This window comes from Sciurus vulgaris (assembly GCF_902686455.1).
Source record: "Sciurus vulgaris genome assembly, chromosome: 5".
In the NCBI taxonomy this organism is placed as follows: Eukaryota; Metazoa; Chordata; class Mammalia; order Rodentia; family Sciuridae; genus Sciurus; species Sciurus vulgaris.
In genome coordinates, this window is record NC_136465.1 from 57,908,617 (window position 1) to 57,923,951 (window position 15,335).

The 15,335-nt window shown below is 37.6% G+C and overlaps 1 protein-coding gene across 8 annotated transcripts in view; it reads right to left on the minus strand.

The window, feature by feature from the left end:
* The window catches only part of UNC5D (unc-5 netrin receptor D), a 533,325-nt gene that overhangs the window by 108,911 nt on the left and 409,079 nt on the right, over window positions 1-15,335 (minus strand). For 4 of the 8 annotated variants that reach the window (XM_079139082.1, XM_079139081.1, XM_079139084.1 and 1 more), the window contains exons 5-6: window positions 1,113-1,293; window positions 117-284 (exon numbers count right to left, since the gene is read on the minus strand). In XM_079139082.1, the coding sequence (XP_078995208.1) occupies window positions 117-284; window positions 1,113-1,293 (349 nt within the window). The remainder of the gene's footprint in view (window positions 1-116; window positions 285-1,112; window positions 1,294-15,335) is intronic. The other 4 variants (XM_079139085.1, XM_079139088.1, XM_079139086.1 and 1 more) reach the window with 1 other exon arrangement.

Below are 15,335 nucleotides of genomic sequence, written 5' to 3' on the forward strand. Positions count from 1 at the left end.
TGTTCTTAAAACCCAGGCAAAGGGTGACTTTGGAAAGGAAGGTTATACTGATTGCTTCACACCAGCTTAATAGTGTTGGTGGATCAGAAGGGAAAGGGAATCTGCGTATATCTCACCAGGACAAAGAGAAGTGCAGGTTATTTTCTGCACTGACATTCCCTCACAAAAGGCCCCACCATTGAGAGGAGCTGGGTTGGTGCAGGTCCGGGAACGTTTCTGCCATCCTCTACCACAGCGAACATTGCAGGCTGACCACTCTGTCCAGGAAGACCAGCCTCCATTCACTGAGAGACAAAAATGGGGAGGGGAGAAAAAAAAGGAGAGAGGTTTTTACTGATTGCCTACTATGTGCAAGCCACTGTGCCAGGTGTTGTGAGCTGGGCATCCGGGGACCAAGAGACTGGTGAGGCAGCATAGGTCTCACCTCTGCTACCCCTCAACCTACTTGTCTGTAATAGGAAGGATCTAGAGAGTGTGCTTCGTGGGGAAATTATGAAAAATAGGAAGACTTCATCAAAAGATCTCTAAAGCACTTGAAAATCCAGAGTATAAGAAGAAAATATCAGCATTTGAATTTCTATTACTTTAAGTGCTTCGAATATAAATCCCAGGGCTCTTCTATTATGGAAGGAAATGCCTTTAGTTAAATAGCTAGGAACTTCTTTTATATAATACCTGAGATAGTCAGCAAATAGTAATGTTTGTTTTGGTGATTTCATATGCCAGGAGAGAAAGTAACCGGCAGAGGGTATGGGATGTTGGGGGCGTGGATATTGGGTTTAGGAATAGAGAAAAGCAGAAACTGCCTACGATGCTTTTAAACTCTAAGCACGCTGGAAGAAAACAAACAACTTTTATTATTATTTTTAAAGGAAAGAGACTGGAAATGTCACTATCTCTTGGAAGTCTAATATTGGTCAGAACAGGAAACATATCAATAGCAATAGGGATGTTTCCTCACCTGCCAAGTGGGGGTGGCAGGGCAGAGCCTGCAGGGGATGACCCCCAGGTCCTTTCAGCCCTAATCACGGAAACATTTAGTGAAATACACATCTCTCTACTTCTCTGTTTCTGCCCTCCCTATCCATTCCTGGCCTTTGGGCTGGTCTTACCATAGACCACCACGGTGGCTGAAAGGCTCCTCCTCTTGGCTACTATGTTGGCTGCCATGCAGGTATAATTCCCTGAGTCGGAGAGTCGTGCCTGCCTGATGATCAGATTATGGTCAGCCCTGGTGTCAATGTTCTCATCTTGTTCAGAGTCAATGGGTTCTTCATTTTTCAGCCATTCCACCTATAGGAAAGAAACAAATTTATAACTTATTAAAAAAATAATAACTCTTTTCTGCAATCAGAAGGTGATCAGTTCTGTTGTGCACGAAAGGAGTGTACCTAACTCACAGTATAATAATTATGACTTTCTTCTTTATTCCATATTTTATCCTTCTCATTTAGTAAATCTTGTTATAGTCAGGAAATGGATACTCAAGTTAATAAACTGAAAGAAGGAAAAGAACACAAATAGTCTACTGACTTTGACCCATTTTCTAAAAATGCAATGGAAGAAAGAAAAGAGGTGACTGCAATTAGGTCATTTCATTTTATTTCATTACAATGCTGCTGCCGCTGCTATTTCAATAACTGGTCCAAAATTGAGCTCAGAGAACCAACTCACATGCTGAACTTATACTTTGTTTTGAGAAGCTATTCATTGAACAAGATTTTAAGCCAATATGTTTGCATTTAAACAAGTTTTAATAAAGGTGTGAGACTGTATAAAGGCCAAAATAATCCATACTTGAGCAATGACAGTCACATAAATTAAATTGAAATCTTAGTGTTCTCCAGATTCGAAGATCCATTTCTCAGGTAATTAGTTACAACATTTCTCCAATGATTCAACAGACATTTGAGCTCTGGGTTATGTACCTTACCCATTTAAGGCTAGCCTCTCTGCTGGGGGAGACCACCTCCTCCATTCTCTGAGCACAGGCCAGTCTCTGATTTATTTAAATCTCTAGAGCTTTTTCCTAAAGCACCTCTTGTTCTCTTTCCAGTTCCATCTGAATCCTATCCTTACTAAGTTTCTCTTTCCTTAGACACCAGAGGAAGAGACAGATGGGAGTCTTCTGCTCCCCAAATCTTCATTCTTGCCCAAGTAACCTTAGCACTCATTTCCTTAAGCATGTCAGCTTCCAGTGATCTGTATCCTTTCCCTGTTTGTCCTCTGCTTCCAAATCCAAGTAATATGTCAAATCTCCAGTGCCGTCTTGATAGCACTGAATATTTCTTGTTTGACAATAACCACTTAGCTTTAGTTATTAGAACATGTAAACCGCAATAATGTAACAGACATGTAAAGACTAATTGATCACAGCAAGCAATGGCAGTGAGTATTCCAAACAGATCTCATATGGAAGCAAAAGCATCAGGGGGCATTTTGTCACACTCTGTCCAATAGCTATGGTAATTGAAAGTTGGTTTTAGAATAGGATTCCTCATTTCAGTTTGTATTTAAATATAAAGAATTCTAATTTATCACCAACAAACAAGTGGCTTCTGTTATATAACAATTTGGCATCATGATGGCCTGTTGGTCTCTATAAAAAGGGATTTACTTATCAAAATAAACCTATCATGATCCTTCAATACTTACCCCACATACCACTCCATTACTGAGTTTAGATACCCAAAATCATCACCATCCAAAATTTACCCAGGGGAAGTGAACTTGAGAAAAGGAAATACTGCCAAATAGTCAGAATAAGAGATCTGAGAACTCCAGAACACAAAGGAGAGCTATAAAAGCCAAGTGGTACAGGAATATGAAATGGAAAGCCTATCTCCCTACCATCATCAGGAATCACTGTGGACATCACCATGTTCCAACCTGGAGGGGTAGCTACTAATAATGACACAGAGTCTGGAAGCACAGCTATCTGGAAAAGGCAGAGAAATGGAATCAATGTCAGTCCACAGCTGACTGACGGTCTGTGATACAACATCCTCCATTCTTACTACCCTTATGCATTTCAGAATCATTTGTTTAGTTCTTGACAAATAAGCAAACTCTTTGAATATCAGAGGTTGTACTGAGTGCTGGGTAAATCCATGGGAACAAAATCAAGATGGCCCCTTCTTTTCTAGATCTTACGTTTAATAAGTAAATCCGAATCCTCATTCAAAAATAAGAGCTGAGAGTAAAATAGTCACCGACCTCTGGGATGAAAAGCTTCCTATGAGGCCAGTAGAATCTGATTCTCAAAGTCAGCACTACTTCCACATCACTGGATGGAACAACCAGGTCTACCTAACACAGGTCTGAGGGCTTTTGTCCCACCTGCATTCTCCTCTGGTTCACAAATCCAGGAGTGAATTGCCTGCTTCCTAGTTGTTCATTCCCTAGATTTGCTATCTGTAGCATCCTCTTACCATTCTTTAATTTTTCCCACACAACTGGCCAGGAAGTAGGGGAAGTCTGACAGGAAGTCTCATACTCGTCCACAGATAAATTATTCATAGAGAGTAGATAGGCAGAGAGTCCTGTGGGAAGTGGTCTTGGAGACTGAAACGAAGATAGTACCAGTATCTGGGAAGGAAAGCAAGCTTTCCTAATGGAAACTGAGCCCACGGGAGATTAAAGTCACTGTCACCGGCAGATATTTGGCTTCAGATTGAAAATTTACAGAAAAAAATGAACCATACATGAAACAAACTACACCAAGCAACTAGGAAAACATGCCAGAAATTTGATAAGTAACAGGTTCACATAAGTGATATGATAATAATAATATGAATGGTTGAAAACTCTCAGTTAACTTGACAAAATCCCATTCCAGTCAGTATGGCATAAAGGTGAGTATATACTTCATTAAAAATAACAACAAAATGATATGACAATTAATAACTGAATAATTATTCTACACTACTAATAACAGAAAAGTTAAACAATATCATGACATGTTTCCTAAGAAAAAAGCAAAGGGTAAACTATATCTCTACAACTCGCCCCCATACTTCCTTATTTTTCTAGTTTCTTTGATTTTTGCTTGGAGAGAAGACCATAGGTTATTTCACCTTCTACTGCACTACCATTATCTCTTTAACTAACTGATCTGTCTGCATCTTCCATTCCTGCCTCCACACTGATTCACAACCAAGGAATCCAATCAAGTTACTTTCTAAATAGAAATCCTTCAATGGCCTCAATTTCTTCCTAAGCCTCATGAAACCCTTTGTGTATAGTCCCCCTCCCTATCAGATATCCACCTCAGATCCTCCAAGGAACTCCAGGCACACTCCACTGAAGCCCTACTGGATTCCTTTCTCTTCTAGAAAGTTCAAAGCAAGTTCCAACCTCAGGGCCTTGATACCTGCTGATTCGTTTGCCCAGAAAACCATTCCCCCAGGCATCCCACTTTCTACTCAGGGCTCAGATCAAATGTTGCCTAGCAACCCTTTCTAGAAAAGGAAGACCCTTCCACTCCTCTACCTTGCTTTAACTGTTCTCCTAATACTTATCTCCACTTGATAGTCTTAAAGATAGTAATACCTATCATATCACTATACATATTATTTATCATACTTTTTGTTGTTATGAACCGAAAAATTTACCAAAAGAAAGTATAGAAATGCAAATAAGGATTTAATCAAATTCAATTATTTTAGGAAGGAAGGAAGGAAGGAAGGAAGGAAGGAAGGAAGGAAGGAAGGAAGGAAGGAAAGAAGGAGGAAAGGAAGGAAACAAAGCATGTCAAAGTAACACACCAAAGAATAGGGTTTTGTTTCAATAATTCACAATTTAACAATGCAATAGCATTATACAGACATTAAAATTATGATTTCAACAAGTGAAAACATAGAAAATGCTAATAAAAGACAAGAGTCAAAATAGAAGTTGTGTGTTTAGTGTGATCTCAAATTTGTAAAACAAAAAGCAATCACAAACATATATATAAGTTTTAAAAGATAGGAAGAAACACATTACATTTATAGAGGTCATAAGTAGAGCTAACTGTTCTTCCAAGAAGTTAATTGTGGCACTTACAAAGAAAAGCTTTTGTAATCTGAAAAAAACAGAAACAAAAAATAAACAAAAAACCCCCCAAAACTTCTATTTATCATGTAGAACAGGAATTTTAAATTTATATTTAACCATTGAAAGTTTCTCAAATTCAAAAGTTATCTGAAAGCCCAAAGTGAAAAAGAATAAACAAGGAAAGACTTTAAGACTGATGCAGTTATGAGGATTTCTTAGCTGCAGATGGGAGGGAACAAAGCTGCGTAAGCTTAGCCCTCCCAGTCACCCAGTGTGCCTAACTCCAGAGAAGAGTATGCATACCCTTCTCTGCATAATCTGATGCCTCTAGAGATGCTCAATTTACAGCCTATGCTACAGTGTGTGCTGGCCCTGCTCTACAGCCTACCCCCGTCTCTCATCCACAGTACTATGGGTACATCCTGTGGTCTGCTTCTAGGTTTCCATATTATATTCTGGTATACTTGGGGTTTACAGTGTCAGGTCTGAGGTTCATCAATCCAATTATGTCTATAAACAATCAGCACATTAGCAGATTCCTAACTATGAAGCTGTTTTTTATTTGTAACCTAATGGTTTATCCATTTAACTGATGGCAGAATCTTTATGAGGAAATCAGTTTGGTATTTTCTGAGCTTATAAAAGTGACAAATTGTGCTTAGATTTATGCTTTTGTCACTTAGAGAAACTTTAAAATATTTCTGATGAGCTAAGTGCTCCTAATGTAGAATACTATGATAAGACACACACAGAGAGACACACACGTGTGTGTGTGTGTGTGTGTGTGTTCATGCACACATCCTCTATACCAGCAGTTGCAAATTCTAGTGTTCCTGGTGGCAGGAAGGTAATATAAATTAGTGAGGTGGCACGGGTGCAAGATATACATGTGCATCGTCTGCATATTAAAGGCAAGAGACTATTCTTCATTTCCACAGAGGAATGAGCTCATACTCATTTTTCTTAAAAAATGTGGCACTTTCTGTCTCCTTTTACTTTCTCACTTGAGATAGAGATATAGGTCTTTTTTAAAAGAAAAAACAGACATAGTCCTTTCTTTAAAAAAAAAAAAAAACAGCATGATAAAAAATGACAATGACCTCATTTTTGCTCAAAAATCATTTTGGTTTTTAAGGCATCATATTGGTCTTCAAATTTATGGAATATTTAGCCTCAGTGTCAGGAATTACGGGAGAGTAGTGACTTAGGCGAAATGTAGACCACAAGACCTGTGAAAATGTATCAGTACTGGTCAGAGTGCAAGTGTTGCCACCATGAGGAAATGTGGTCCCAGTGGGGCCAGAGCTTGTATTTTTCACAAGAAGTCAAGGCTGTGTATTTTTAATGTAACATTTCTCAATTCCTACATGATGGCTGAGATATTTTTTATAAAATAAAATGTGAGGACAAAATAAAGCATGTCCATGAATCAGATGTTGATTTGTACGCCTTCTCCATAAAAACCATGATACAGCAGCTTTCTGATCCATAGTGAACATTATCATCAAGAGAATCTCTGTGCCCTTCCCTGAAGTTAATTCATTTCCATTAAATTGGCATCATCCATTTCAGAATGTTGTGGTTCAGAGGTGTTATTGATTACTCTCATGTCTTTCTCATGGATGTGACTGGCAGGCATCATGAAACTTTTGACCTGTTCACAGTATTCTGCAAGTATTATAAGGGTGTGCATGGATGCTGAGTTCAGAAATTATTTTACAAGAGGTTGTCAACACTGGAAATCCCTAATTAAGCTCTGAACAAAAGAAATACAAATTTTCTAATTAGCATTATGGGATCAATACATTGACCACCTTGAGGCTAACAGACATCTGTATCACTGATCTGAATGACCTCACGCCAATGGGTCCTCTCTCCTGACAGAGAAGAAGAATGTTTCTGAAGGTTGTTGGAGACATTCACCCCTCAGAGAAATAATTCTTCATCAGAATTCCCAATAGCAGGTTCAGATGGATAATCCAAGTTAGGAATATGTGAAGAAACTAGTTACTTAGAGGTAATGAGTTTACAGATTTGCAGAATGCCTGCATCATTAGCATAGTGTTATGCACAGATGATCTGCAATTTATAGATTTTTCCAGTTTATAAACAAATCTGGAAACATGGACCATCAAAGACAATTAGATTCCAAGTCAGATAGCAGGTTTCTGATCAGTCATTCTGGTTAACTGGACACAGAAGGTATATAACTGAGGAGCTAGAGGCTTTTCTCAGCAACAGGCAGCACAGGGTCATCAGATGGAGAGGAAATTCCTTTGGAAGGAGTTCAGAGGTGAATGCTTTGAGAGAGATCATCTTATTTGAGACCAGGGTTACCTATGGAAAGTTAGCATGCATCATTGCACTTCACTCTTTCTAACCTTTGATTAAACACATCTACAAATGTACATACATAAACTCTATACCTATGCTTATTTTCATCATGTAGCACGTCAGAATTCTCATGTTTCTGTGTGGTGGCACACACCTATAATCCCAGCAACTCTGGAGGCTAAAATAGGAAGATCCCAAGTTTGTAGTTGGCCTCCAACCTAGTGAGACCCTGTCTCTATATAAAAAAGTAAAGGTCTAGGGATGTAAATCAGTTGAAGAGTGGCCCTGGGTTCAAATCCCCAGTATTCCCCTTCCCCCAGCTAAAAGAAATTCTCATACTCATGTTCCCGTTCTTATTCTTAATATTCCATAAGAGAATGAAAAAGGTAGTTGTATCACCTGTAGAATGAATCAGACATTATTACTCCATGTATATATATGTTTATTTGACCCGTGGTTATTCTACATCATGTATAACCAGAAGAATGAGAAATAATATTCCATTATATATGATGTATCAAATCCATTCTTCTGTCATGTATAACCAATTAAAATAAATTTTAAATAGAGAATGAAAAAGGCAGTTGTATTATTAAATTTTTAGAAATGGAAATATGATGAAAACAAAACAGCAAACATGAAATCAACCAGTTTAGAAAGAAAGAAAGCCTTTTAATAGGCCATCTCCCCTCCCATGCAGAATTCCAAGTCCTTGACCTTTGAATTCTAGATAGTATCAACCTCTGGGTCCCAAAGAAAATGCCAATATAAATCTTTCATTGATGTTGCCTACTAAGTGCTCCTAACCCTCAATTCCAGTTCCTCTTTCTTGGAATCTGCTAGACTCAAGGTCAAATGGAGTTGCTCATACATATTACAAATGCAATCTCAGCATTATGACTTTCAAAGCTTCAAAGTTCTACACATTGTGATCCTCTTTTTACTGCCCTATCCATTGACAAACTTCTTCAGAACATGAACAAAAAATTTTGCATGTAGGCCAAGGGAGGTGGATATATTCTTTACTTTAGGTCAGAGAGTTGAGCATAGAAAGATATGATCTGGGAGAGAGTCACTTATAGTATAGCTATTCTTAAATATAGATACAACCTAGAGCAGTGATGTTTATTGTATAGTTATTCTTAAATACATTCTGAAAACTACTAATATATCACAATAGCCACATGTGGATTTAAATTTCATTTATTCACTCAAGATATGAACTACTTAAGGGTAATAATTTTTTTTCACACTACTGTCAAGAATGACTTGGGAAAGCAGCCAGGTTTCCTTGGACAGGGTAGAGAGACAGGGCTATGTAGGTGGGGGATATCCAGGATATCATCAGGATATCACAGGAGTCCACCATGTCGTCATTCCCCACATCACCTCTCAAACCTCTTATGAGGTTACGGCATTGCAAATATCAAGTATGACTGGATTTCTTTGGAAGAACAGAGGGCAGATTAAGGTATCATTCTGGTTCTTGAGCATCTAAGCTGAGATACACACAAGGACAGAGGGGTGGGGACAGAGTGGGCCAAGCTGAAGTAAAGATGGAATGTAAGAGGAACTGAGAGGGTTCCTCTGAACTCCCACACACTAGGAAACTGGTCTAATCACTAAATCTATCATTTATGTTAAGTCACACTCTAAGTTTTGATCAAATGAATCACTTCCCACTTAACAGTAAGATCTGGCATTTCTTGAGTATTTACCGTGAGCCAGGTACTCTTTTAAGCACTGTGTGTGTTAACTGATTCAAGTTTTAAGACATCTCTATGGGTACCTACCATTTTTATCACTCCCAATTTATAGATAAATAATCAAAGACTTAAGTACATTGAACAAAGTCATATATATATACAAAGTGTATGTATATATTTGTGGGTGTATATGTGTGTATATATCTGCATATATAACATTTGAGTGTATGTGTGGGCATGTATATGTAAATATATGGGGGGGGATAGTACAGTCAGAGTTTAAATCCAAATTTGAGTCTAGGTCTTCCTTTATCCTTAGTCATATTATTGATTACCAGATTTAGGTGGTATGATCATGCACTCTTTGAATAATTACACTGAAATACAGAGGTTTATCACCATTGAAGATAATTCTGATAATATAGTTTTGACTTTTAAAATGATTCCTAAGGAACAATTTAAAAAAATCCTCCGTGACAAAAAGTAGCATTGTAGAATAAGTGTATTATCCTATGTGAGATAATATAAAGGACAGCTCTCAACTGAACGCAAACATTGCAGTTGGGGTGCACTAACATGTCAGGACGTTCAGAAAGTGATCTTGAATTATTTTGACATTAAAACGTTACTCAAACGTAACACGTGTCCATGTAGAGCTCATAAAACGTTATGCCAGCCGTCTCAAAGTTATGTGGTGTTTTATTTTGCCTTTCTGGCAATGAGGAGAAATGAGTGGAGTAAATAGTCCATGAAATTTTGCTGTGAAGATAGAGCCTGCGGTCCTAAAATATTTCACAAGACAAACTGTATTTAAGTCAAGGGGATGACTTTAAAAAATACATTGCTTTCCTGAGAAAAGGGACAAATATTTCTGTTCTCTTGTTGGTACTGGACACAAATGCCATTCTGAAGAAATGGCAGCCATCTTGTGAGCATGAGGAAAAGACAAGGAAAGCTTAAGAGAAAACTCGTCACTGTTTTTAACCTTGCAAGCAGACACACCACTATCCATAGTATCTTGTCTGATCCTAAAAACACAGTAAGCAAAAGAAACCTATTTTTCTCATTTTACAGATGACATGATTTGCCTAAGGCTACATGCTTCGGGAATGGTAGTTGTGGAATTAGGAACCTTCAAATACCTTTTCTACCAGGAGGCATTTGTCATTTTCTTAAACCTCCTGGTAACCACAAAAAGTGCTGCTACTTAGCAGTTCCCATGATTTGACTTGGAAGTGTCACATATATCTTAACTGGGATTTAACTATCACTTGGAGTGACACTCCTCTGCTCATAATGAAGCACATTATCTTCTAAATGTTAGTTTAGGCCGTTACTTGCTCTGCCACTTTCAGATTACATGTCACCTGTCCTCCCCTCTCTCCTTGATAATATTTCCTTCAAGTTATTTATAACAGCACTATCGTGTTTCCCCTTTTGTCTGCTTTTCTTTCCAGACTGTATAGATTGATTTTAAAGCCACCTACACTGCAGTTTTCTTCAATTTAGCTCCACTTATCTGATTATGCATCACAAAAGGAAGCAGAAATTCAGCTTAATTGTGAAGCTACCCACAGTAGAACCAGGCAAGTGGTAGAAACCTGATGATCACAGCCAGAATCACACTCCCTGATGCTGAATGAGATGACTGACAGGAGTAACTCCGAGCAAGCCTGAATTCTGATTATGGAACGTGGAACGTTATGTTCTGACACTGTGTGTCTCTCGTCAGATCAGTGTTGTCCTTTAACTTCCCAGTTTCAGTTATGAAAGTCAGGTGCAGTCTCATGCTATTTTTTAAAATTTATTTTGACAAGTAAATGGGCTCTGGGAAAGTGAACATCCTCATCTAGTGTTTACCGAAACTGTAACATTGTCACGAGTGAAGAATGAAACATGTTTACTTTAATGTACAGCATTCACAAGAATGATGATCAGAGGAAAGGAGAACATTAAACAGATGAAGCATAAATACGAGAATGGGGAGAGATACGCAATCAAAAGATGATTTGTAAGGGAGGGTAGAGACTGTCATTTGCTTTTTGGCTGTGTTTTCCAAACTGTGACAGATCTTGCTTTTTAGCTAATTCTACCTTTGCTCATTCCCATCTGTGAGGGGAAAAAGAATTCTGCTTTTGAATCTCTGATGAAACAACCCTCAGGATGATGCTTCCCAAGCTTGATATCCTGAATGCGCCAAGCCAAAACCTATTGTGATTTGCTGTTACATTCTAAGCATTATTTTGGGGTGGGAGGGACTCTAGTAAGACTACAAAGAGCTGGCTTTCAGAGGGACTCTTTATTTTGGCGGTAATGGGGATTGAACCCAGGGCTTTGAGCATGCAAGGCAAGCACTCCAGCACTGAGTTAGACCTCCATCCCCCTCAGAGGCACTCAAACCTGTTTCTGTACTCACATTTGCCCCATCATCTCAGGTATGTAAATAAGGTTTTAAAGTGGTGATGAGGGGATATTAATTAACAGTTACCATTTTTAGTTGCTTGTTAATATATAATATATATTCAAGTGCTGAGAAAATAGCTATTTTACTAAGGCTTAAAGCATTAAGGATTCTAAATATTCAAATGAAAGCTAGTTATAAAGGCTGGCATCTACCTTACATACAATTAGATAATGATACACGAACATGTATCACTTACACATAGATATACACATCATCTGAGAAATCAAACAAGAATAAGAATGTCTTCGTCAGCCACGGTGAAAGGCTAATCATGTAATGATCTACCAGGAAAATGCAGGGACAGATATGGATTAGCTCAGCTTCCATATATTGGGTGGCTAAGAAGGAATTAGCATAATTATGAATTTGTTCCAATTACAGAAGGCAATTATCAGAGACCAGCTTACAGCATTATCCAAATGAAATCAGCAAAGTGCATCTGCATTCCAGGTACATGTAACTGAGTTAATGGTGCTTCAAAAAGGTGGGGGGGGGGGGCTCTATGCTCATTCACTTTCCATCCCTTTGATTACTGTACATGCCATACAAGTTTCCTTTCAGATCACAGACACAAAGTCACCATGAAAGAAGAAAAAAATATACACTGTAAGGAAAAAAATCGTGCTTGATATAATAACACAACTTCAAAACAACCATATTCAGACTCTAAAATCCTATATGGATAATTTCTCTGTTTCAGTGGTTCAAAGTCCTTTTAAAATTTTACACAGGAACTCACAGCCTTTTGTGTTCTCTCCAAAATATTGATTAGGAATAATAGTGTGACTAAGACTGTCATTACATGCTGCAAACAAAAGTTCTTTGTGTAGACATGTAGAACACTTGCAAATATACATTCACTGCTATTCATATTGCCCATTTTCCTTGACCTTCCCGTTACACATATAACCTATTGCCTCATTAACTACCCCTCATCTGACAAGGGCAAGGCGAGGCTAAACATGTTTTCTAAAGGAGGTGACATATCTGCTCTCCAAACGGTTGAACCTAAAATGTACTTCTATTTAATTAGCTAAGATTATATTATATAATCTAATACATACATACTAGAATTTGCCCAGCAATCAAGGAAACAAATATAAGTGATTCAAAACAGATCAAAGATGAGTAAGAGAGACCAAAACATATTTCTATTGAAGCTAAAGAAAATGGTTTTACTCTTACAAAGGATGATAGGCTCACTGGAACTATGGTAAGGAAAATGGAGAAGAAAGGAAGAGAAGAAAAGGAGACCCATATTTTATTTATATTGGTGTCCTAATGTGTGTCAGAATGTTTAGGTTTTTTCTCATCTTAGACAAGTTGGTGAGGTGAACACTATTAACTATGTGTTTTATAGTTAAAAACTTAACCAAGCATTAAAGAAATTGAATATTGAAATGTATTAAAATTTCTGCTACACAAAATTCCTCTTTACCCTTCATTGTCTGATATATTGAATTCTTCACTGGATAGTGGTCTCTCTATATTTTCATCTGGCTTCCACTCCATCAGTTCACTGAAATGGCTCTTGGTGAGGTAAAGTCCTCACTGACTTTTAGGCGAAATGATGAGCATTCTCCAATTTGTTCTTGCAATGGTTTGCATGATACCACCTGCTCTGTCCTGCTCTCTAGCCACTCCTGCCCTGTCTCTTTTGCTGGCTTCTTTGTAAGAAATTAAGTGTTCTTCTTCGCAGGTCCCTGGGATAGGCCTTTCTTCACAGTTCAGCATGCAATGTCTTCCTGCATGATCTCATCCAGACTTGTGTGTCTACTACTGAACATTTCCACACTGCCATCTTAAGTTCACTGACCCTCCTGAGCTACAGCCTTTTCTATTCCGATAACGACTCAATATCTACTTTTGTATCCTTCAAGGGTACTTCAAACTTAGCATGTCAAAGTGGACTTGGAATCTCCCCCCAGCCCTTAGAAATAAGAAGAGATAACATTTTTTTACTTTTCTGGCATTAAAACATTTGAAACCTCATCCGAGAAATAAGAATGTTCTTAAGAAACTTAAAGGGTCATGGGACAATAATTTAGGTAGGAGCAGGTAAAGCTAGAAGAGGACTATGACAATAATTCTGAGGGGAAATTGTGGTGAATTGAACTGGAAGGTTTAGGATGTATATGTAGTAAAGAAATGTGGCAAGAAGATAGGTGGTAAAACCAAATGAACACAAGTTTGTGCCTGATCTTTATATAAAATTTAAGGAGTGGCGAACCAAATTTTGCATCAATATTTTGGAATTAGACAAGTAAGGAAGGAAATGCCAGGTGAACCGGTCACTTTAGGATGCTGTACTGGTATTTACTGAATGATTATCATCTTAGTCTCTAATATATAAAGAGCATCCTGAAATCAACAGAGAAAGAGAGGAGGAAGGGAAAAAAGGAGACAGAAAGAAAACTAAACAAGGTGACAGAATAATGGGCTAAATATGTCAATAATTAACCCAGTGATGCATATAGTTAAGTTTTAAATGCAACATGGATACCTCATGAGCTCCAGATTTGTAGAGTAAACCACTTTTTGGATATATTTACTCATGTCTTCAGCATAAATTATACCTCTCTTTCACTCTCAATCTCTCTTCTCACTCTCTCTCTTTCTCTCTCTCTCTCTCACCCTTCAGGGCAGACACTCTGTTCATCTGCTTATTAAAATCTCTTTTTAATAGAGAAATAAGCAAAGCCATACAAAAAGTACAAGATGAAGAAACAATAAAGGGGCTAGTGCACAACTCTGAAGAAAATCATCATTTTTAGACCAGGAAAAGGAGGAGGAAACTACAAGAATTTTGCTTAGGAAAGTGATAAATCACAAATATGTTTTATGAAAAAAAAAAAAAAGAAAGAAAAAGAGAAACATTTTAAGAACTGAAAATCATCCCCAAAATCAAAAGTGAATTCAGATAAGTCCCAGCCTTCAATTCAATATGAAGCTCCTTCTGGAGTATATAAAATTAGTTTCAAAGATTCCACAATGGTGATTTTTAATTAGCATAATAATGATAATAAACTGCACCTCAGCCCTGTGTTATCTTCCCTTAATGCAGTAGTCCTCCCTTACCAGAGGTTTCACTTCCCATAGTATCAGTTACTGGTCAAAAAATTCTGGAAAAAAAATTATAAGTTTTAAATTATGTACCCTCCTGAGTAGTGTGATGAGACTTTTCACCATCTGGCACTGTCTGCCCTGGGCATGACCAGGGCATGGGTTCTTGAATAAATATATCCAAAATGTAATTTACTGTGTAGGTTTGTAGCTCATGAGATATCTATGTTATATTTTAAACTTAACTACATGCATCACTAAATTAATTATTCACATACTTAGCACATGTTTGTGTTTCCATTATGTTCATTCTGTAAACACTATCTGCCTGTTAGTCACTTAGTAGCTGTCTTGGTTATCAGACCAACTGTCCTAGGAGTGACAGTGTTTGTATACAGGATTCAGTACTATCTATAGTTTCAGGCATCTACTAGGGGTCTTGGAACATATCTCCCTTGGATAGGGGAACAATCATATTCACTATAATTACCCCAGAGTCAGCAAAACAAACCATAGGAATACAAAATATTACATTATAAAAATGAAGCCACAAATGTACCACAAGAAAGCATGGGTGAATATTTTTGTAATATTGGAATGAGGGATGATTTCCTGCATGGCATAAAAGCCAAAAGTCATAGAGATTGACAATTAAAAATTTAAAGTTCAATATAGCAAAAGATGCCATAAACAAGGATAAATAAAAACCATGTTTACAAATACTTGCAACA